This window comes from Anser brachyrhynchus (genome assembly GCF_964034855.1).
Source record: "Anser brachyrhynchus genome assembly, chromosome: 12".
Classification (NCBI taxonomy): Eukaryota; Metazoa; Chordata; class Aves; order Anseriformes; family Anatidae; genus Anser; species Anser brachyrhynchus.
Window position 1 is genome coordinate 9,484,261 of NC_137707.1, and position 23,710 is coordinate 9,507,970.

The 23,710-nt window shown below is 39.9% G+C and overlaps 1 protein-coding gene across 15 annotated transcripts in view; it reads right to left on the bottom strand.

Moving 5' to 3' along the window:
- LOC308176724 (uncharacterized protein) overlaps window positions 1-23,710 on the bottom strand; it is a 297,961-nt gene that overhangs the window by 76,525 nt on the left and 197,726 nt on the right. For 4 of the 15 annotated variants that reach the window (XR_013938525.1, XR_013938526.1, XR_013938527.1 and 1 more), the window contains one exon: window positions 9,262-9,281. The exons of 2 other annotated variants lie outside the window; for them this stretch is intronic. Coding sequence is in view for 1 of the 13 variants with exons in the window: in XM_080552845.1 (XP_080408971.1) it covers window positions 9,206-9,281; window positions 9,484-9,598 (191 nt within the window). In the remaining 12 variants the exon portion in view is untranslated. Of the gene's footprint in view, window positions 1-9,126; window positions 9,282-9,483; window positions 9,599-20,124; window positions 20,212-22,401; window positions 22,476-23,710 lie in introns of those variants that run through there. 9 more of the 15 variants (XR_013938521.1, XR_013938522.1, XM_080552845.1 and 6 more) reach the window with 8 other exon arrangements.

The window sequence follows — 23,710 nt, forward strand, 5'->3', positions numbered from 1 at the left end:
GAACCCTCCACTTCCCCTACATTCAGGCCCTGCACTCTGAGCTGCATCCCTACCTCAAAACTAGAATATTCCCCTGGTGTCCAGGTGAAAGATCTGGTGGTAGGAGCTTGACCAAAATCCTATGTGCCTAGATGCACAGACGTGTGTGCCACTGCCTGCTCGGAGCTTTTCCTGCTTCACCTGCAACTCTTCGGACTGCAGAGCACTATCCACGCTCAGGCTGCAGGGGGGACCTTACCAACAGGCCCTGTCTCTCCTCCATGTCAGCGAGTGGGAATCTTCTGCTAATCGAGGACTTCAAGGACAGGGGAGGCAACAGGGATTAGCTGGGCTGCTGCTCTTTGGTGATTAAAGGTTTTCAAGTGTCAAGAGCAATTTGCAAATATCATAGATTGCTTTCCTCCTGCATGGCTTCACTGCAGCTTTCAGTGTTTAAAAAGTTACATATTTTGAAAAGCTCACCTGTAGGAAAGGCAAAAGTCTCAGATACAATGATTTTGATTTTGTGACAACTGACTCCTGGAAATAGTGTATTTATTCAAGGAGTTTAAGCACAGCAGTCCCAGTTGTTGACTCTCCTCATGAAAATATTGATTCTAAGCTCCCTAGCTTATAATGTTTTGATCCACATTCTGGGCCTATTGATTTACCTTTGATACTTCAATCAAACTGTTGTTTATATCAACAGCAAATGCATCTGATCTCTCCAAAATAATTAGATTAATCACAGGAGAATTTACGGAAGCCTTGTTTTGATTATGTCTTTATGCTCTCCTAAGGAAAGCAGGTAAATATGAAAATGTAAAAAAGAGACAGTTGTTAGCCTCTTCCTTCTAGCATCTTTGAAATGCTTTTAGTCCCAGTTTTCCTTTTATGATGTAAGACTTCTACAAGATTGCAGACTTGCAGTGTGTGTAGTTATGATTTCCTCAGTGGCTGACATTTTGCAACATATAATGATTGAGCCAATCTGAGCAGAACTATCATTACACTATTTATTGTTCCCCAAAGCATTATTTGTTATAGAAACTATTAGACCAATGAGTTACATTCTAGAGAATTTTTATTAGAATTATTTTAAACTCCAAGGAAATTAATCTCTTCCTTCCTCATCTCCCGGTCCCAGATTTCCATTTTGCAAAGCAAAGAGAAAATATTCAAGCACAAGAGAGATGAGAGTGGTAAGTACTTTTCCTGAAATCCTCAGTATATTTCCTTGCATAAAAAGCAAGTAAAGACCCCAGGATTTTACTTTTAAGGATGAAATTTTCCTTAATTTGCACCACAGAAACAGCTCAGTTGCCAATGAGAGTTCTGTGTGATTGCTGAGCCCAGCTGCAAAAAGAATGGTGGATGCAATACCACAGCTCAAAAATATATTTTTATTTGATGAATGAATTGCTAAAAAAAAAAAAAGCACTATTTTTTTTTCCATTCTGGAAACAATGACTTTGTATAATAATCCTATTGTTCAATCATCACAGTCTCTACTGGAACCATGCCCAGAAGGACTAACATTTTGTGCTAAAACTGCTGTGTACCTTTTCAAGGGGCCTTATACATTAATCAATAGTTTTGATTACTCAATCCTATGATTATTCCTTTTTTTTTTTCTGAGCAAACCACTAGAGTTATTAATTACACTGAGAAAGCTATTTATCTTCTAGCAGAACAAAAAGAGCTCATACTGTCACTGTCAGAGAGCTGTTTAATGCACTGTGACGTGCTGAACTTCACTCAGCTTCCCGCTCTTTCCCTCCCCTCTGATGGTGTCATTGAATGATAGGATCAAACCTTGGGTTATGGAGCCACAGGAGGCTTCCCTGAAGATCAAAATGCCACTGCTGCTGCTAAAGGTCAGATCTGGGAATGTATTTCTCAATTTGAGAGGGAGCTCTGCTGCTGGAGGCGGTGCAGGAAAAACAAGGATTGTCTGATGTTGCAAGTAAGCTAGGCCAAGGGCACATTAAAAATCAGGGAACGGATGCCAAAGAAAAGATGCATATAACTGAGGAGAAGGAGGAAGGAGAGACTGGGGAGGAGTGGGAGGAGAAAGTGTGTAGGAGAAATGCTGCTAATTTTTTGGGTTTGTTTTGCTTTTCATGCATGCATAATGAGGGGCAATTAGCTCTCCCTGTGTAGTGAACTTCTGTATCTCAGGCAGGAAACGAGGAAATCTTGGAACCGCTCTTATTCAGAAAGAGTAGAGTGATACTGCACACCAGATTGGAACTGGACTGGACCAAGAGAAATCATTTTCTACCCAATACAATACAGAAGAGCTGAAAGAAGAATGAGAAATGCTGCAATGACACAATTAGCATTTCTTGAATTTAGAAAGAGAACAAAGGAGTGGGCAGTTTCTAGACATTTCCCTTCCACAGGAAAGCAGACCTGTATTTATGAAGACAGTCACTCCCCTGAAAGGGCCATCTTCTCCTACCTTTCTAATTATGTAAGGTCCTTGGGATTTTCATTAGTTGAGAAAGGAGTCTTTTTCTTTCACTCATAGCAAGAATTATCATATGGTTGCGCAACAAGAAAATTCAGAACTTGCAAGTGTAAGAGAGCGTGGGAGCCCCCATCTAACAGCTTGACAGGTCTCATCCATATTCCATGCTGGCTGCTGCAGTGTGCTCAGGATGACATCATACCCTGAGCTGCTGAGCGTTTGACATCACACCTTCTGGAACAACGTCGTCTGCCTGAAAATAGCACGCCAAAGCTCAAGCCAGAACGTACGGTACCTATCTGCAGTGTGCAAGTAGCACAGATTGGGCACATGTGGCATCCAGCACTGCTGAAGTACAAGGAGGACAAAATAATGCCCATCTACTTCACACTGAGCTTACAAACTTCAATCCATTAAAAGCTGCAAGCCATTCTGAAGCACCTGAATGCCAGATAATGCAAAATTCAATTGCTATTATGATGGCAAGCATAAATATTCTACCTCTATCCCTTTGAGAAGATTTCCTTTTTTCTCTTTCTGAAGGTTAATTTGTCCTCCTCAGTATAACTCAGTGGACAGTGTTCTGCCTTTCTTCTGCAAGCGGTTTGGTTTGGTATTGAGACTTCAATCACTGGTCTCAGGAACCCAGGCTCTCTCTTTATTCTGTGCCTCTACAGTACACAGCATAACAGGGTCCTAATATATGACAGACGGTCTTTCTATACTTCTAAAGAAGAATAAAAATAGAATCCTATGGCACATAATTGAACTGGGAAAGGCTTCATTGTACAAGATGCCAAAACCAAAGTCTTTTGGTCGTTTCTGTCTGAAATAGTTTTTGTTTCGTACAGTCCAAGAAGTAAGGGTGAATTTACAATTTATAGTTTTCTGAAATGAAGAGCAAAAAAGGAAAATTAAGTAGGAGAACTTTTGCAGCTGTCTTAGCATCACATCTCTAGTGTTCTGAACCTGTTTTTTCTTGCAATGTCTCAACTGACAAATTCACAAATTCACATTACAAGTCAGAGGAAATCTCAAGAAAGATATATTGGTTTTTACAGAGGTGTCAGGGGAAAGCACTTTTTCTTATGCTACAACTAAAATTAATCTTAAATATTTTATGGGATAAAAAAAATCTCAATAGAGTTGAAAGTAACACTCCTAAGAAAAGCCCTGCTTAAATTCCAGTGAACTCATTACTGAGCTGGAGAGAGATGACTTTTCATTTATCTAAAATTTTCAAGTAATGGGAAAAGTATTAAATTTAAAAAGCAAAACTGAAATGCTCACAGGTTTACAGGTGGCCATGTGTTCTACCTGAGAGCCACTGGGTGCTAATGCTGGGTCCTAAACATCCAAATCACTTCAAACCACAGCAATTCGAAAGGCCCATTAGACAAATCACTTTTCCCTGAATAGTTAATGAAACATAGCTCTGCACATTCCTCTAATTTCACATATGGCAAAGAGAATTGAAACCACCAGCACATTTTAAAGATTCTGTTTTAAAATGTCATCTTTTGATATGCAAATACAAGGCCAGAAATAATACCACTTCTTCCACTCGTGCTCTATTCCTTAAACCTAAAGAAAAAAAGACTCAAATCAATAAACAGCTTTAATTGCTACCTCTCCTGTCAAGCTGCTTCTAAAACAATATGCAGCTAAAACCTCATAGTTAAATATGGCAGGCCAACATATTGCTTCAATTACTGTCATATAACCTTTTTCAACTTGATATCCGTTATCTTATCTCTAATAGATAAATACCGACTCTTGGGAAAGGACCTGTGCGTAATAAAGAAGAAAATTGAGTTGTTCTCTTAAGACAGCTGTCACCTGGCACAAAAAGTGACAATCAAATGTTCTAAAATAGCACTCAAGTAGATCAAATTAAAGGAAAAGCTTTTTTTTTTTTTTTTTTGGCCACAGATGTCACGTAACAGGGTCAGCTCTTATCACCTGCTGCTCCTAAAACAATCAGTTCCTAAAATTCAAGTTGGAAACAAATTTCCTTCCCCCAGCAAAGCCTGACTCCACCCCAACAGGCACTAAATCTGATGTACAGGACAAAAGGAAACCAGGCAATGTAAATCATTTGTTAAAGCCAGTGCAATCTGGATAAACAGTAGACTCATATTTAAACTTGGCAAGAAAATCAGAGGGAGAGGCCTCTCCATTTCTCAGGGATCTGGAAAAAGTGAAAAGCCTATGGAAGACTAATAAAACTTTTTTGGCATACCATCTGGAAGTATCAGCAGTTTCTGATTTTGGAAGGAATGCATTCTGCTTTTAACTTCACACAATGCCTCATTTCTGCTTTCATGTACTCAAGACCAAGAAGCCTTTTTTACAAACAGCCCAAAAATCAATATGTGTTATTCTGTCTCACCCAGGTATGTGCTCTTTGAAAACAAACTGAGCCATCTTGCAACTTAACCAAACATCACACAATAGCTCGGCCAATTCTGCCAGCAGGAAGTGTGAGTGCAATACAGTCGAGACCTGCAGACTCTGGAAAGGTTGGGGAGCACTGAAAATGAATGGAGGAGGAAAAAACAAAGAGAAGAAAGCCCTTCTTATTATTCTCTCGAGGGACATAACCTGCAATATGACAGCCTTCACCTATGACATCAGCCAGTTTGTGCTTCGATCCAACAGAGTACTTAACTCATGCTTTACTTTAAGCCTGTGAATGGACTGAATTCCTCCCAGTTTTGAATAGGAATTCATACATATTTAGTTATGAATGCCTGACTACATCAAGGCCCAAGTTACTCGGATGACGAGCTTTATTTCCTAAGCATATAAAGAACAGCAGCAAAGGTTATATGGTTTCCTAATTCTGGAAAAAGGATGTCAAAGAAAGATGAAAGCAGGAAATTTTCCTTAAGCACCAAACACACAATTAGGCATGGCACCACCTCCTAACAAACCTTGACACTGTAGTAACAGCTATACAGACCAGCATGGCTGTAATAAAATCAGAGTATGCGCTAAGAACTTGCTCAGTTCTTGTGAGAATTAAATAAAGGAGGAACCTGCACCAGAAGCTCCCATGTGCCAGGGCCCCATTACAACCATCTGATCCAGGACAAACGGCACAGTACTCCAGGAACCCAGATGCTCTCATGCTCTGTTTTAAATCTGAAAACAGGTTTTTCTACAGTTCAATTTACATGAAGAGTTCAAAAGGCTTATTTTTCATTCCAACAGAGAATTAACACAAATGTCAGAAGTTGCCAGGGAACAGACTGTCACCCTCCAACTGCTTCCCTCCCTTCAAATACTTGGAGGATATTGTACTTCGTGTATCGCCTTTTAATCCTGTGTTCTGGTGCAGGCTTTTTAATATATACTTGCTGTATCTGTACGGAATCTCTAAATGCAGAGTAGCCTACCAGACAGAGCTCTGGCTTGGGATTTAGGAAACCTGTGAGCTGTTAAAAGTCATTAAGAAGGCTACAGAAAGTCACTTCCTTACTCTGTGTTTCAAGCTCTGCATTTTGGCAGGATAATATTGACATGCTTTGAAATTGGTGGATGAAAAACCTCTCAGACTTTAAAATACAGAAGAAAGTACAAACGCACACAAAAGACACGCTTGCTAGAAAGGAAAGATGCAAGAATCTCTACAGAACCATCAAGGAGCCAGTCTATTTCTAACAGCTACAGCATACAGTTTCCATAGATCATTTGTGAAGGTACGCCAATCTAGCAGCCAAAAGCCTTGCTCTGACTGGCAGGACACCCCACGCGCTTGCTTTAGGCTAGCCAAATCATGAGCTGCTGGGAGTCTCTCACCAGTAGTACTGGAGTTCAGCACAGGCTGCAAAACCCACCTGAAAAGCTTTGGTTTTTCCTTGCCAAGGCCACTGTGCTGCAATTAGTGTCCAATCAAGGTGGTTTAAAGTCAGCCCAGTTCTACAGCAGATTCCCATTTCAGAATTTAGACATGAGCAAGTCTAACTCTGCTAAATCAGATGCTTTCTAGCTCTCACTCACAGTTGCTTCTATCTTAAATCCCCAGCCTAAGATGGTAACTCTTTTCTCCATAATAATAGTTAGTGATGAAAGACTGTATTCTTAGGGCTTGTGCTGCCATAACCACCCATTATGATCTCAAATATGAAAATAAGTTACTAAAAAATTTGTATTTAAAACTGTATGTTCAACATATTTGTTGCGTAAGCTTGCAGCCTCTAGATTCTTAATTTAAATTCAAGACAAGCTCAGAGTGAAAGAAAATTCTGCCATCTGGCAGAAATTAAAGCAATCCACAGTGCGAGTGGGCTGGTGCTGACATCCCAAAAAGACTGTCCCAAGGAGTAACAGCTCTGGGCATTCTCAGCTGAAGTACAAAATTTGAACAGGCAAGACACCAGGCGGCTTCTTCCACTTCTGTAAGTACCCAGGAGAGTAAAAGACCGCGTGCAAGAGCAGAGCCAGTAAACAGAACCTTTTGGTCTTCTCTGCGTACTTCACTGGAAATCAAATGAACATTGAAAGGGGGAGGAAAACTCTTGGTCGATGAGATGCAGGCTGTCTGATGTCAGACACAGTGACAATCACATCAGGCTGTCTGCACAGAATGTGTGGAGGGTTCATCTCCTCCCAGAGGCAACTCTGCACTTACTTGTTTTCCAAAATAATCAGACTGAAAAACATGCTGAATGAAAAATGTGCTGAATGAGTTGTACAAAAGGAAACTCCAAAATATCATCTATGTTTCTGAGAGCCAAGGAAGAGAAAACAGACAAATGCTAATTAAAGATTAGATTTTGAAAAAACTACGTAAGTGTAATGCCTACAACATCCAATCTCTTTTCTAGAGAAAAAAGGTTTGACGATGTTGCCCTTATGAATTACTTGTGATCCTCCTTAGCACAGGCATGGCAAAAGAAGAAAGCAAGTCCACTTGCTAACATCTCTCTCATATCCAGCTATCCTGCCATGAAAACTGTGCATGTCAGAAGCATCTCTCCAAGACCACGTAGCACTTTTCAACATAAGCAGCAACATTTAAGAAGCCTGGAAAGTCAGGCAGTTCCTGTTAAGCAAAATGGCTAGTTAGCTCCCCTTGACATAGGAGCTGGGCTTCATGCAGCGTGCTAAAGTTCTGATTTAGTATTTTGGGGCTGATTAAAGTCCATTAACAAAGCAGACATTTTACCCTTCTTGGAATTCTTAGGATCTGGGCATCTCAGTCCTTTGGGTTCTTTCACTGCAGTGGAAGCTTGTATACAAAAACTTTACTGACTTGCACATGTAGGTACACGACAGGCTTTACATGTTGCATAATTTACATACATAAAGTACTTTTCTCCCTCAACTTCACAGTATAATATGCACGTTTCATAACTGCAATGCATTGCAGACTGTCATAGGACAACACAAACTGTACAGGCTGCACAACTCACCTGCCAACACAACTCATTGTGAAATTTCTTATTTCTGTCTTTAGAGATGACTGATTTTAAAAAACAAACCAACGATCTAAAATCTGGCTCCATAAGGGCCTCTACGCTAAAACCTGAATTGTACTAACATATGTTTTGTGTGTAAAGTGTGACAGAGCTGTAGTCAGCAGAAACTGAAATCAGAAGTAAATACTTTGGGGAACTTTTCCTGATGTGGTTGGAAAATAATGTTGTCTGGAGTAAGAGCACTGGGCGCATATTTATTCAGAGGTCAAGAGCACAGCTCAGCTCAATGTTCTGTCTTCTAATGCACAGAGAGAACAAGACTTTGCTGGCCAGAAAAATAGTTTCTGTACTGTACATCTGGTCATAGTATCAGTGCTGCTGCCTTTTCATTATTCAAGACAGGTTTTAGAGGATTCTAATACTGTTTCCTTTTTATTTCAATTATTCTGTAAGATCCTAAGTCTGCTCAGAGAGTGATGGTTTCTTTGAAAGAACTAGGAAAGCTATGCCCTTCCAAATATATCAAACCACTCCATAAATGTCCTTTTGAAAGATGAGGCAGTTCTAGAGACTTTTACAAATTACCCAAACAACATACTTAGCAGTAACTGAAATGGACCTGAGCAATTTGATGGCTTTCTGGTGTTTAATTCTAACAGTGTTTATAGATGCATTATTAGGCAAGGTAATTTACTCTGTTCAAAAGACCAGGCCAGCTAGTTTAGACTACAAGCTGGTCATGGAAACTGCAGCCAATTCAGTGGTGTATGTAACTTGCCCTCATACAGTGTGCACACTGCTTTATCTGCCAGCTCTGAAAAGAGGAAAGGCTGTTTGCTTTGAATGAGTGTAAATCTAGCAGCTAAACAGAAGTAACAGACGGGGGCGCAATTTCGGGCAGCTGTTTGTACAATCCAGCAACACTGCAGCTGGTGCTGTGCGCAGGATGAGTGCTTCCCCAGAAAGCCAAGTATTTCATGGTCTTTCTTCACAGACTCCAAACCCCAAATATCCCACTAGGAGAACCCCAAGGGAAACTAGAAATCATGTGACAAATACGTTACACCTTCAAGGAGCTACCAGCTTCTCAAAAGCTTTTGCTCAAAGAAATGTTCCCTCTGGGACCCCTGATTCTTGACAGTTTAAATGGAGCACTTATACATGTCTCACTTAAAAATACACTGTAAATGCTTTCATCACAGGAAATAACACACTTAAAATCAAAAATTAACTAAGAATCAGGCTAACCTGCTTTACGACCTATCCAAAAGAAGCGAGTTCCTTGCAGACCACGTTCTTGCCAGCCCAGCTCTGCCTGCACTCTTCTTCAGTGTGACACCTCAGTATGCCAGCAGTCGCTCCCATTCGTCTCTGACTGGGAGACAAACAGCTTTGCACATTTTCTGAAAGAAACGGGTAGAATGTGAACTCTAAATGCGACATCCTTTAAAGCTCTACAGTTGTATTTTAAGAAAAATTTAAAGGAAGTTCCTTGAGTAGATTACAGTTGCATGGTATATCGAGAAATGCTCAGTCTCTCTACTAAAAGCCCAAAGCCTTTCTCAGGTATGTCCTTATAAATGCACCTGTAAATTCATTTTATACCTCTGTGTATTCAGTCTGGACTTCACGTTCACCGCTGCCACTTGCTCCCTCCACACACCATGATGGATTAGTAGGAAGCACTGACAGGGGAGCCTTGGATTCTTTTCCCACTCAACTAACGGTGCAGAAAGCCAGAGGAATAATAAGTTGATGATGAGAGACAGGAGGAAAATTACCTTGATTCTTTCCTTTATTGTACTTGGGTCTAAGCAATAAAATAAATTCCATAACTTGAAACATCCTCTGAGGAGGAGGAGAAAAAGGAAAAAAAAAAAAAAGGAAACAAGGAAAAAAAAAAATCCAATGTTTGAGTGATACAGAGATGAACTGTGGATCCTTCTAACCAGAAATGGGGCCACAGTGGCTGGGCAGAGCAATGGGATTTTGCATTGCTTTTCCATTTTACATTTTGCTGTTAAAAATAAAAGTAATTTTCCTAGATTTTTTAGCAGTAGAAACTTTTGAGATTTGCCTGCTTTTTGTCCGCCTCAGATCTTTCTTTGAGTTTTGCCATGTACCCTCTTCCACAGCAGGTATCTTGCCTCCTTTCCCTCTTTACATTTTGAGCTCTCTGGCCCTTTACCTATTTAAAGGAGGAGGCCGCTTGCTGCTCTCACGGGCGCTGCTTGCTCCCTGAATATTTAAATAGCCTTGCTCCTTTCATGAGCTATGAGACATCTACATCAAGGACTAAAGGATCTAAGCAATGACCTTGATATTTAGATCTAAAAAGTTGTTGATAGCCAAGTTCATCCTCAGCATAGTTTCACTGAATTTGAAAGACTCGCATGTGGGATATATTTGGTCCTCTGTGTTAAAATTGGAGGGCTGATCTGGTGATACATAATAAGCAAAGACATTTGAGGGAGTTCAGCATCTTTCAGGGTAAGGATTTTTAGATCTGTACCTTTGTTCCCAAAAGAGTTAAATGAATAATGAAACCTCCCTGCAGTGAGAACAGCTGAACTTAATACAGACGAAATTTCTCAAAGAACTGCCTTGGTGCCTAGCAAATGTGCCTGTCAAAAAGGGTTGCTCCTTTCCAGGTATTTGTTTTAGAAATTCCCTGCCTACAGAATTACACAGAGTGGCTCTGCTTTAACCAGGTTTCATCTTGTAGGTTTGAAAATTATGCTTTTTATTCGCATAAATTTGACAGCAGTTTAAAGACTGAAATTCTATTTAACAAAATTTAAAGCTAATAACTCTTCAGATAACCAAGATACAGACTTCTCAAGATCAGCATAATTTCTTTGAGCAGTTAATCCTTTCTTCTGTAGAATAGCAATTGTCAATTGATACTCAGTCTGTAAGATCATTCCCACATCAGGTTGGATGTTTCCTTTCTTAGGCTTCAAGTGTTTTGGACAAATGACAATACTACCTAGATATCTGATTACACAAATCATATCTTGGGAGAAAATTACAGACTTTGCAATTTAGAATAGACCAAGTTAAAAACCCTCCTGTCACCCCTCACAATCACTAAATTGACCTAAAAGATAGATTAGAGTTCTACTACTCAATCTTAGGCAGAAACACCAATTCTTATCCTTAATAATCATCACAGTACAGAAGATTCCCTGATAACTGTGGGCTGCAGGAACTACCGGGTTGCCCAGGGAAGTGGTGGTATCACTGTCCCTGGGGGTGTTTAAGGAAAGGTTGGACCTGGTGCTGAGGGACACGATTTAGTGGGTGACATGGGTAGTAGGGGGATGGTTGGACCTTGAAGGTCTTTTTCAACCTTAATGATTCTATGATACTACCAAAACTAGCATCAAAATTTGTAAGATACTTTGATTTTTACTCTTCAGAAATTACAGTGCCTATGCGGACATTGTTTTACAACAATGCCAGCCAAAAGACATTTACATGAATGTAGCATTTTAATTCATTTTTTCAGTCCCTGAAGAGGTTACCTAAACATAGGACACTGATCTTGATGTTTTCAGTAGGATGGCTCATCTTCTAAAAAACAAGGTAGGTGTGAAATTACCAGAGCTGAATCCTCCTAGTGAACCCATTCCTCTGACAGATCCCTGGTTTCTTTAAAGTTTCAGAGACTGTTTCCAAGCTACTGTTTACTTTTGTATTTTTGTCAGCCAATCCACAGCAGGAAAACAAATGGGGTAGACTAGTTCTAAACAGACTGCCAATAAAAAATTTAAGCACCACTATCTAGAAGTAGAGTTTAAACAGAATTTTAAACTAAATCAAAATGTCAGAGTAAAGGACCATCAGTGTAACAAGCTCTGATGCGCTGCACTTTAGCTAAGATATTGCAAAAGAACTTTCTTCTTCCTGAATTTGAGAAACTGTAATTCAAATGTTGAATCCTTTGTGCAATGGCTTGATGTTCAATGGCCTATGGAGAACATAAAACGTAGCACGCCATTGCCTGTGCTCTGAACAGATGCTTCTTCAGCAGAAAGCTTAGGCAGTGGAGATGGATTTATCTAAGAAAAAAAAATCATGGTGAAGCAGGAGAAGCCTCAAATTTCACTCTATGTGGAACTTGGAAAAATGTCTGGAAAAAACACTTCTTATTGTCAGTAGTTGCTTTAAACCTGGAATTTTAGGACATGTGTCTGAGGTTTGTCTACAGGGGAAATTTCCCATCAGTCAAAACTTGATTCTGCCAATTCTGCCCTGCTATTCTGGTCTAACGCCCAGCATAAACACAGGACGCAAAAGGAATTTTATTTGTCTTCCTGGGATAATTAACTCCAGCCTGGGTTAATCACTTTATTCTGGAACAGTTTCTAGACGGAGAGCTATACAGGGTAACAACTTTGCTACATGGACAGGTCTTTAACTGTTTTAAAAAATTGTTCCCAAGGAAATTCCACATTTGTACAGTGTCAGTGCCAGGTATTTGAAAGCCAGCAACAGATAAAACTTGGTTAAAGCAGGTTAGGGGAAAAGGCTGTTTCAGGTATGCCTGGGACACCAAAAGGCAGGGATGTGAGAGTTATAAATCTCTCTTGCTATAAATCACTCGGTAGTGTTCCAGCTGAGCTGAAAAATCAAAGCAAAGTGCTGGGCTTTACAGTACACCCTGCATTGTTTGTTTTGTCTGCCAAGCCTGTTCCTCTCCCTTCAATGGAGCGCCTGTGGTTTGAGAATGACTTCTTAGCCAGCTCTGTCTGTCTCTATCTAAGGCCCCAAACTAGTATTTCTGAAGTGTCATACAAGCTGAAAGCTTGTACTTTTGTTCTCCAACCCTTAGCAGACACTGGAGTGTTTGTGTCTAAGTATTCGTGCAATTTCAGCAAGTACTTAGAGAATGAAAACATCAACTCTTCCATGTAAGCATGCATATTCAGAAAGCGAAGTTTCCTTTTGAAAACACAAACATACAAAGGAAAGAAATCCATTCAGCAATACTGAAGCTTCCCTCCCACTAATTGGAACCATTCCTTCCCATGCTATTTATCAAGAGAGGATCCCGTTCCTACTGCACGGTCTGCAGGCAGCCCCACTAAGCCTGGTTTCAAGTTTCCCCAACCTCTTAGAGCCAGGAATGACTACATTAGCAAGACACTTTGCTGGAGCTCATTAACATCCTTTCCAATGTGTAAAATGTTGCTTTTACTTTGGCTTAAGGAGGAAATGGGGAGAACAGGAAAGAAAGACATTGTTCTGGTTGTCATTCTCAAAATCCCCAAATGGGTTTGGTGGCAGGCACTGCAAACAGCGCATCAGCCCGTTCTGCCAAAGGCACCGCCTGTGATCCAGGGACACAGTCTTTCCCAGTCAGGATGCCAGCAGCAGCCAACACTGAGTAAGAGAATGGAGCCTCGCATGGGTACAAGCTGGCAGAACGCAGCACTGGAAAGTAAGGGGAAGATTATTGTCTTATTAATGCAAAAATTATATATGTGTGTGTGTGTGTATATATATATATTTTATATATATATATATATAAGAAAAGAAACACTAACCACCCTAAACTACCAACAATCAAAGCATTCCGTTTTTGTGGCCCAGACAGAGGCAGAAGACTGAACACAAATGCCATAACATGCCAGCTTCGATACTGGCTATTCCCACTTTTTATTCAGAATGGATTACTCTCAAGATGTATTTTGTAAGGAACTCAGTACGACTCACCAGATGACAGACTTCGGAATTCCAAAGATTTGTCCATGTGCTCTCCTTCTCCACCCCAGTGGAGGGAAAGCAGGGAAAAGGTTTAACCACCTAAAATATAATGACTGATCCATTTTTAACTGGCTTTTGACAATGCAAGTAGAAGTACTTGTTAAAACACGGAGTATGAAATATCAGGATTCAGAACAATTTTCTGTAAATTCGGATAAATTTGCGATTATATTTCATCAGGTAAATTCTGATAATCTGATTATTCAGAGTTTATTCTGAACCAGATTCTTCCTTAGAGAGAAGATTTAATCCAACAGGAGGCACATAACCCATGGATACACAGGGGGAATCCTCTAACAAAGCAATAACACAGATCCTCTTGGTTCCTTAATAATCTTCTAAAGGACAAATTAAGTTATGCTGCCATGATCCCTTCTGTTCAGAACTGAGACTGGGAAAAGAGAAAGAAAAAAGGAGTCACTGTTGCTATTGCCAAATTACATTCTCATTTGCAAAAAGGTAACCTAATGGGTTGGTTCTTGTTACGTGCCCTGTATTGAGCAGAATCAGTTACAGCAAGAAATTCTACTCTTTTCTCTGTCAGCTCTAAGGTTTGTAGAACCGCAGTGTCTGACAACCCATTATTATCCAGATCAGGGTGAATATCCGCTGCATCATCCCAACAGAACGCGGCGCTGGAACCTGACTGCTTTGAAGACTAGAGCACAAATGTGAGCACTTAAACATCACATCCAACTGCATGATGCAGCCTACCTATTCAAAATGTGCATCGAAGGCAGTTTTACACACAGCTTTTCTAACAAGCAAACACAATACACGCCAAATGAGATATTAGATGTCACATAAAAGGCCCTTCAGAATATTCACAGGATTTTGAACTCTTAAACAGGAGATAACAACATGTCTGTTTTCATTACAGATAATGGCAGTTAAACAGTACATTTCAAACATACACAATCAAACCCTCAGTCTGCATTTTTATTTATCTTGTATTAGTGTTTTGCACCAGTGCAGTGATCGGGTAACCCTGTCTGGCTTACTAAAGCACTACTTCTCTTTCTTTCACAGTATGTTTTAGTTGCTTCAAAAATGGAAGAAAAAAATAGTGTTTCCAGAAGGATTTACACCTTTAAAAGCCACATGAAAAGGAGGGAAAAGATGTAACAATTTAAGCAATCAAGTTTAATAAAGCAAGATTTTTGGTAACATGAGACCAGTTTTGCTGGAAGCATTACATGGGAGATGCCGCCTGGTCAAGCAGACCCTAAGTCATGCACTTTGATAGGTTCCTAAACTCTCTGAGGTCAGGATCTGAGCTGCAGTGCCCTTTTCTTTCCGCTGATTATACAAGTCGTCTAGACTCGACCAAGCCATTTCATTTTGGGGTCTCCATGCAAGGAATGTGCCTCCACAAAACCAGAAGGCTGCCCTGCTTTGCCGGATAGGTGCCATGGCGCACATCCAAGCAGCTGGCAGTGAAACAAGAAACAGGGGAGAACAAATGAACGACAAGCACGTCAGCACAGCAAGAGAAGGGCTTACCTTGTGATTGTAATTAAGTTGCTCACAAAATTATGGAAGGCCCTACACTGGCCGGCTGTGTGTGTACTATTCTAGATTATGCTGCTAACAGCTAACGCCTTGCTGTGCTCTGAAGTGTTCTCTTCACTGAGATTTATTATCCAGTATTATCCCTCTTGATGTCTGCTCAGGCTTCTCATTTTAGCCCTCCAGCACCATTTAGCTTGTGATGTTCTTGATGTGAGGAATACCCAGGTACAAAAAGCCCCTTTTCAAGCGACAAGTTTGATTCAAGAATGAGCCTTTGTTCAGGATTTAGTACTAATGTCACCATTCAGATGCCAACACCTTACCTATTTGCATTTTTTTCTCATATGGATTTGATTCACTAAAATGCTTCATTTACAATAACATGGTAAGGCTTTGAAACTCCTTATACAATAACTAAACAGTAGCAGCATGTAGTAGTAGTAGTGGTGGTGGTGGCAGTACTTGGCAGAGATGGCACTGAAAGCTGCACAAGTTTAGGTTACGCTTCCAAAAAAATCAGATCTGTGCATTTCTAATTCCCATCTTTTATGTTTTCAGAATTAAACCATTAAAGTACACCACTGTGAGAATTCACAGCTCTGTGTGAGCACAAGTAAGCCTAACAGATGAAATTCAGCCTCGCTGCACAGGGAGCAGGGCGGGGGACAGTGTGATGGAAGATTTGCCATCCACTCCAGGGAGACTGCTGACCCTTCCATCAATCCAAACCCGGCTTCACCTTGAAGTGCCATCATTCTCAGCCTTCTTCCATCAGGACAGTTCATAAGTCAGCTGTTGCAATTTGCTATTTATTTGTTTCTCAATTATTTCATATTACGAGCAGATCATGTATATGAAATTAAAATTAATATATCCTCACATTTCATACTTTGCTTTCTGCTGTCCTTACTTATTGATTCTATTTTCTAGCTCCAACGGCTCATCTCAGAGTCTGGCCTCTATTTCTGCCTCGTGCAGAAGGGTGCACAGCTGAGCAGCCCAGGCTTCCACGGTGCAGCCACCCTACACAGTGGTCTCGCCTTCACAAAAAGGACATGCTTGTGTAAATACTGGCCTACAAGGAAACCATTTTCATTTGGTAGATCAGCGTGCATGTAGAAATATGCTTATTTAAGTTTACGAGCAAGGTTAAGCAAGCATATTATACATAAAATACTGCTTTTATGTTAACTGTATGGGAACTTAACCTTAGAGTGCTCTGAAGCCTTCCACTGGCTTCCCTCTGTGGTGTGCATTTCATACGTGACATATTCAGTATCTCACTGCTTTGGAGAAACATCATTTATTTTTAAAGGCTCTTCCAGCAACTGTGCTTGTAGTGCATACCTTGAGACAGATTTGAACTATAATTATAACAATCTTTCTAAGATTGGCAAGATCTTAAACACTGTTAAGAGACTAGGTAACACCACCATTTTGCTCAATACTAATTTACCTAAGACTTCTGTGTTACCAGCGATTAATATGCTGTTTGTGCAGAGTTCTTGTAACACTCATGCTACTGTAATGAAAAACTATCTTAGCAACAAGGCAGCTTGCATTACAACTTCTGATATTCCCTTCCAACCTAAAGCACCAGTCCTTACAGGTACCTCTAAAATTACAACAAGAGCAGTGTGATGGACGTTAACATGCCCATCCATGTTCACACAATTAAATATCCATGTATATGCTAGCTGCAGGCAGGATACATTGAGGTTTGGATTATGTTTAATGTCTGGCAAGCCAAAGGTTTGATACTCTTCACCATGCTGTTGCAAATTAGCTTGTGAAGCACTTGATTTGCAGCTCACTTAAAATCAATAGAATTCTTTCCAGTAATTTCACTGGACCCTGTATCAATAATGCAACATTTCACCAGTACTAAAATAATTTAATCTAGAACTTGTTTCCCTAAAACTTGATAATGATTTAAGGTACAGTAAGTTAGATTATTTTTTTTTTAATTAGATAAATAATAGCTCAAAGGCAGACATTTCTAAAATTAGTTGTTATGCTTCACTGAGACTGTCAGGAAAAACAGAAAGCTTGTTCTCTTTCCTGTACTGTACAGTAGATTTTAAAGCAATCTGTGCTTATTTGTTTGGTCTTTTTCTATAAGAAGACTAACAAATTATTATCATGCACATTTCACGTGTTATTAAATTAGATATCACCTGCTCTTTGAGTGAGAAGTAAAGATCAAGTTCCGTCTAGTCAGAGGCGAAAATTCAATCAAGTATTAATAGCTGAATTAATTCCAACAGTAAGATACTAAGGCCAAGCAAAATGTCCAAGGTCACTACACTCCAGATGGTACACTAATATATTTACAGGACTGATGCCTCCTGGCATTTTCAATTTCTTATGTTGGGTTGTCTTTGGAACCAATCAAATTGAGAAGCTGGCAGCTGCAATTTGCCCACAAAATTAAGTTTAAAGATTATAACTCCAGTTTTAAGCAGCGATTTGACTGTATTGATGTGAAACCACTATTCCTGGCTCTTGATTTTCACTGAATGATGACCACAGCATATCATAAATTCACTCAGGACAAAACAGACTGGTTGTTCATACAGACTTTTTTCATGTTCACAGCCACTGATTTAAGCCTTAGCTTACAGAGTCAACAATTAGAAAGGTAACAAAAGGACCCTATATGAAGTAACTGCTCCTGATATCTCGGGTGTCTCAAATATGCTGCATTCTGCCACGCTAGGGGAATTTTAAATGACAGGACTTTTCATTGGGTAATTATGCAACACATACACATTTACACTGATGTTCCTGTGTACAGATGTGGAACATGTAAACACAAGCTTACAACTCTATACCAGATTTTTTGCATTTGTGCACAAGTGAGTGCCCTTTTCTCTAACTGCTGCCTCTTTTGCCAACACAGCCAGGAATCTCCTAGAAGCTTGCCAGTCACAGGTCACAGCGCCCACCTATGCACCCACGCAACCAAAGCCTGACCACAAAAGCAGTGTGGTCTGGGATGGCAGCAGCAGTTATCCGAACAACTTCCATGCTCAGCTAAAAGATGACTTGTGCCGCAGAAGGAGCTCTGAGGGGCTCTAGGCTACCCTGTCACATACTGAGCTAGTAGGAAGAAAAAGAAAAACCCAACTGATTATCCAACACAAAAAGCAAACAATTCCAGCTGTCTAAAAATAAACAACACCCAGAACCAGGTGTTGAAGATGCATCCCCAAGCTTGGTTATTTCAGTTGAACAGTACAGCCTGATGTTTATACAAGTTGGGAACAGTGTTTTGCCAACTTAGTATTTGACCATAACATATGTTTATATACATATGTGTGATATATATATACATATCTACACACAGACAGAGACACTATTTTGCATATATATACACGTGTGCATATATACAAGTAAAGGCCTTATTCCTAGGCTCTTTTAGGCACTAAAGCCTGCCAGCTGTCTCTCTTTAAGCACCTAGCTTTGGCTCCTGCATTCATGGCCTCCGCTGTGCGCATTGGCAGCGAGCAGAGGAAGGCAGCCTGCTGGGCAGCATGACTCTGGAAGTAAGAGATGCAGTGCAAGAGCTTTGCTCTCTGCGCTGCCACCACTTTCCCCAACAGACACCTGAAGCCTTCGCTGATTTCTACCAAAAAGCCCTGTGCTTTCGAAACTTCTCTGGGCCCTTCAACAAGTTCCTAAAATATATTCAGGAACCAAGGCAGCGTCCTCCTCCAAGGCAGACTTCCTTCACCCACTGGTGTCTTTCCAGAGCAACCACTGCAACTCCTGTGTTGATATTCCTTCGAGTTGTTCCAAAAAAATTACTGCTAAATCAAGTAAAATGCAGTTTAAAACTTCCGGTTCCTCCAGGTCATTCTGTATGGTTTATGCATTAACAGATAGACTTTTAATATAGTCTTCTTCCTATCCATCCTTCCAGTGACCTTACTATAAATACCCATATTTTGCCATATTTGGTTTTTGTCCATCTCACTACCTGGCCTATGCTTCTGACCTCCATCAGTTCCAGTTTAAAGCTTTTATTACTGCATTAGCACACCTGTGACCAATATGTTTTTTCCCTTTTAATTTTTTATCTTGATAAAAACTTTAACTATCGCAGTATGGTATCGGTGAACTAAATATTGCAACCTTCATAAATAAGTTATCAATTATGTTCTATTTATATTTTCATGTACGAATACACACATACAGAGTTAAAAGCAGAAATGATTTAAGATTTTTGTCACATTAAATGTGCAGTAGCTCCTGAGCAGCTTCAACAGAACTAAAAACATCTTTAAAAATACACGTGCTCAACATACTGGTTAAACCAGGGTCCACAGTGTGCCAGAATGGAGGTAACGCAAAGAAGAAGATGGAGATATGACAGATTTTTCTTTTGGAAAAGGCTGCCAAGGGCTGGGAGAAGTGGCTGTACTGAGCAGCCAACAATTATACAGTTTACAGTAGATACCTCCAGACAATAGGTGCTCAAACTCTGAAGAGAAAAATACCAATAATTCTTCAATTAGACTTTCTGATATTGGACATACAATGAAGCACACAACGATTCTTAAATTATTTACCTCAGAAATAATTCCCAAATTTAGAGAAATTAAGCCATCAGTAGTGACGTCTCTCCAACCTCTTGCTTTCCAAGGAGGAAAAGCAACAGAGAGATCAGAGTGATCTGCTGAAATCAAGCAATTCAAAATGTTATTTAATAATATATGACTTTTCTTGTCAGAAATACCTCTAACATTACCTCTGGAGAAAGAGAGGCATTGTACATGATAGGAGATATACGATTTGTTTTTTACCTCAGAGCGTGACCCAAATAGTGACTCGAATACCCACGCAATGCCAGAGCCTTCCGTGATTTCAGTGGAAAGTTCAGCAGTCTGTGGCCCAGGTGGTTCCCGTGTCACACAGCGTCAACATCTGCCACTGTGATGGGCTGAAAAGCACTCACACCTCTGGTCACAGCGAAGCTTCACTGAGCAGCGTGCTCAGGACCCTCAGGCATTTTAAGTGCTTGAGTTGCTTGCACATTATTTTTCCCTGTTGTGAGAGCAACAGGCACATCAAAGCAGGTAACATCTCTCTTCCACAGTGGAGTTATAAAGCAAACAATTCGGAAATGGTTATGTTCTCAAAGATTAAAAAATCCTGGATAACAAATTAATTCCTCAAAGTGATAAAGTGACATGTTTTCACAATTTCTTTGTAGTGAAGATCAGGAGGCACAAACTTGACAAGGCTTGAGCACCAGCAGCACTTTTATATAAGACGGTGATATGTCTGGGCCCATTTGTACAAACGGCCCTCATGGAAATACTCTCTTTAGAAACGCAGAAAGCAGAAATTTAGCTCTCTCTCACTTGCAACAGCACCACCCTTAATTCCAAAATTCAATTTAAAAGTGAAATATAATCCACGACTATTCTGAAGAGAAAGCATTGATTATATTTTCAATGCCTCTAATACAGCACTCATTTAAGAATTCCAATGCTTTCTTCAAGGAGATATAATACTGAGCTTTGGTTCTTCCTGTATCAAAAATAAAACCCTGTATTGCCCAAGGGTGAATGAATATAGGGATTTTACTAAGATTTGAGGTCTCCATCTTGCACACACTCTGCTGTATCTGGTATAAGAAGGCACTGGGGATGCAAATGTCATGATCTCCAGGTAGGAAAAGCTACGGAATAACAACTGGAAAAGAGGAGGTTTGGCATGGTTTTTTTCTTCAGTTTCAGAAAACCCTGGGTGTCTTCAGTAATGCACGGGGAGTGGAGAAGACAGACACTCAAATAGGGAAATGCTCTAAACCAGACCTGATTGATGATGGTACATCTCTGTTCAGACTGTGAACTGTCAGTGACAACATTTAGATGTTGAAAACATAGAATCACAGAATATCCTGAGTGTGAAGGGGCCCACAAGGATCATCAAGTCCAACTCCTGGATCCACACAGGACCACCCAAAAATCAGACCATGTGTCTGAGAGCATTGTCCAAACGCTTCTTGAATACCAGCAGGCCCGGTGCCATAACCACTTCCCTGAGAAGCCTGTGCAAGTGCCCAGCCACCCTCTGGGTGCAGAACCTTTTCCTAACACCCCACCTGACCATCCCCTGTCCCAGCTCCATGTTGTTCCCTCAGGTCCTGTCGCTGTCCCCAGAGAGCAGAGCTCAGCGCCTGCCCCTCCGCTCCCCTCGTGAGGGAGCTGCAGGCCGCCATGAGGCCTCCCCTCGGCCTGCTCTGCTCTGGGCTGAACAAACCAAGGGACCTCAGCCACTCATACGTCTTGCCCTCTAGACCCTTCACCATCTTCATGGCCCTCCTTCGGAGGCTTTCTAATAGTTTTATGTCTTTCTTAAATTGTAATGAGCAAAACTACGCACAGTGTTCAAGGTGAGGCCTGTGCTAGATCTATCAAAAGCATCTGCAATATGAAAGGTCTATTGGTGTACCCTTCTCAGCAGAATGTCTGAGCATTCACATTCAGAACACTTCAAAACCACATTTTATATTTCCACAGGGAGTATTTGTATTTCTCTGCACAAAATTAAGCAGCATAGTTGAGAGCAAGGGAAAAAGGTCAGGGAAAACACCAAACCATATATATTAAGACAGTGAATAAATACAGAGAAATTGCAGAAGCTTTGACTAGAACAGATAAAAAACATCCCAGTCAAATGTTAACAAGTAAATGAAAAGAAACATGGAAAACTTGGGGGTCCAAGTGCAATACAAAGGTCTCTATCCTCTTTTGGCATATTTCTCATATTTCCCAGCACATGGCAATGATAAGACTCCTCCATAAGAATCATCCGTGATACATCACTTTCACTGTACAAGCTAAGGAAAATCATAATGTCCGTGTTTAATAACAAGCAGTTTGATTAGCTAATTCTCCATCTTCTCACTGCTTTCACAAGGGTCTGAGGCACGCACATCCTCCTCCAGCTCTTACACTTCTCATTTTGTTCAATGCAGGTGAAATTCATTAAATATTGTAGCTTAAAGTACAATCAGGGCTACAGATTCATGAGAAAGATCTCTCAAAATCTCATTAAATAACACCATATATAGAGATATAAAATCTCACAGTGCATTCATATTGTGAGAGTAGAAATTAACACTACCGTTTCAAGTATTACTGCCTGACAGGAATTTGCAGGTATCGTATTTAAAATGGTTACCAATATCTCTGGATCTTACCCTATGTATTAGAAGAATCAGCAAGGAAGCATTGAAGCTTTGACAGTTGTTCTTGTTTTTCAGTCCTTGCTTTCTTTCTGGATCGATGGACAGATAGCTGTAAACAGATTTTTGCAATGCTGTCTTAACACAATTACAGTACACAGAATTGATTGACTGTCTATGGGATAGGCTATTCTGTAAAGGCAAGACCCAGAAAGCAAAATCCAAATCACAGTTTGTGATGTTTGGATACTAATGCAGAAAGCCAATCACTGTGAACTACCCTGTGAGAATTCAAAATGAACTACTGCACCACTTTTTAAGATACTGTGGATTGGTGATAGTTACTATTTATAGGAAAAGATTTAAAACTATATCATGCACTTCAAGTTCAGGTTATAATACATTTTCTCTCATTACCTTAGAGCAAGTGAGCCAGAAAAAAAAATACGTTAATATGAAGTGATATTTCACAATACACTAAATACTGTAAGAAGAAATACAGAACTGTTCCACGTTGTTGTTTTAATTTTTTTACACGCTTTTATTTTTTTAAGAAAAATATAAAGGAGCAAATTCTCAGACTGGTAATAAAACCTTCAGCATTCAGATATGCAAGAGACAAATGCTTTGCTGTGAATAATGAAGAGCTGTTCTGAATTCTTTAGCCTTCAGGAGGTTTTTATTAGACGATAGCCTAAAACCAAAAGTGATTTATACATATATAAGAATATATACATAATCATATATATATAAGCGCAGAATGAAAGTACATAAATACAAGGATTTCAGAGAAGATGCTAAACAAACTTACTCGAGAATTAATAAAACAGAAGTCAGTTGGTATTGTGACTCAGTGAGTTTCTTTGAATAAAATAACCTTTCGGTTTTAAAAATATGCTTTATCTCCACCTACATAACTATGTGACACAAACACAGAATGGTAGATAAACTATTATTTTAAAAGGAGGGTGTGTATAATCCTACCTCAAAGTATTTGCACAAAGCTGAAACACCGTGTCCCCACAGTAAGGATTTGTTTCTTGCATACCAGAAAGCTGGTTTCATTACCAGTGAGTAAATTTGGTTCTTTACACTGAAATTAATAACCATACATGCTTAAGCTTTTCCATGACTAAAACGTAACATTTTTTTTTGTATATGAATAGCTGTTATTCTAGGTGTCCATTCTTTAGCAAGTGACAACCAGTTATTAAAGCACTTAAAGGTGCTCTCCTTTTTTTTTTTTTGAGGGTATCCAACAATGGCAGCACTTAGGATTCTTAATAACTGGTTCTCGCATGAATGCTTATTTTGCTTTAAGATATCTTCAAGATAATAAGCAGAAAA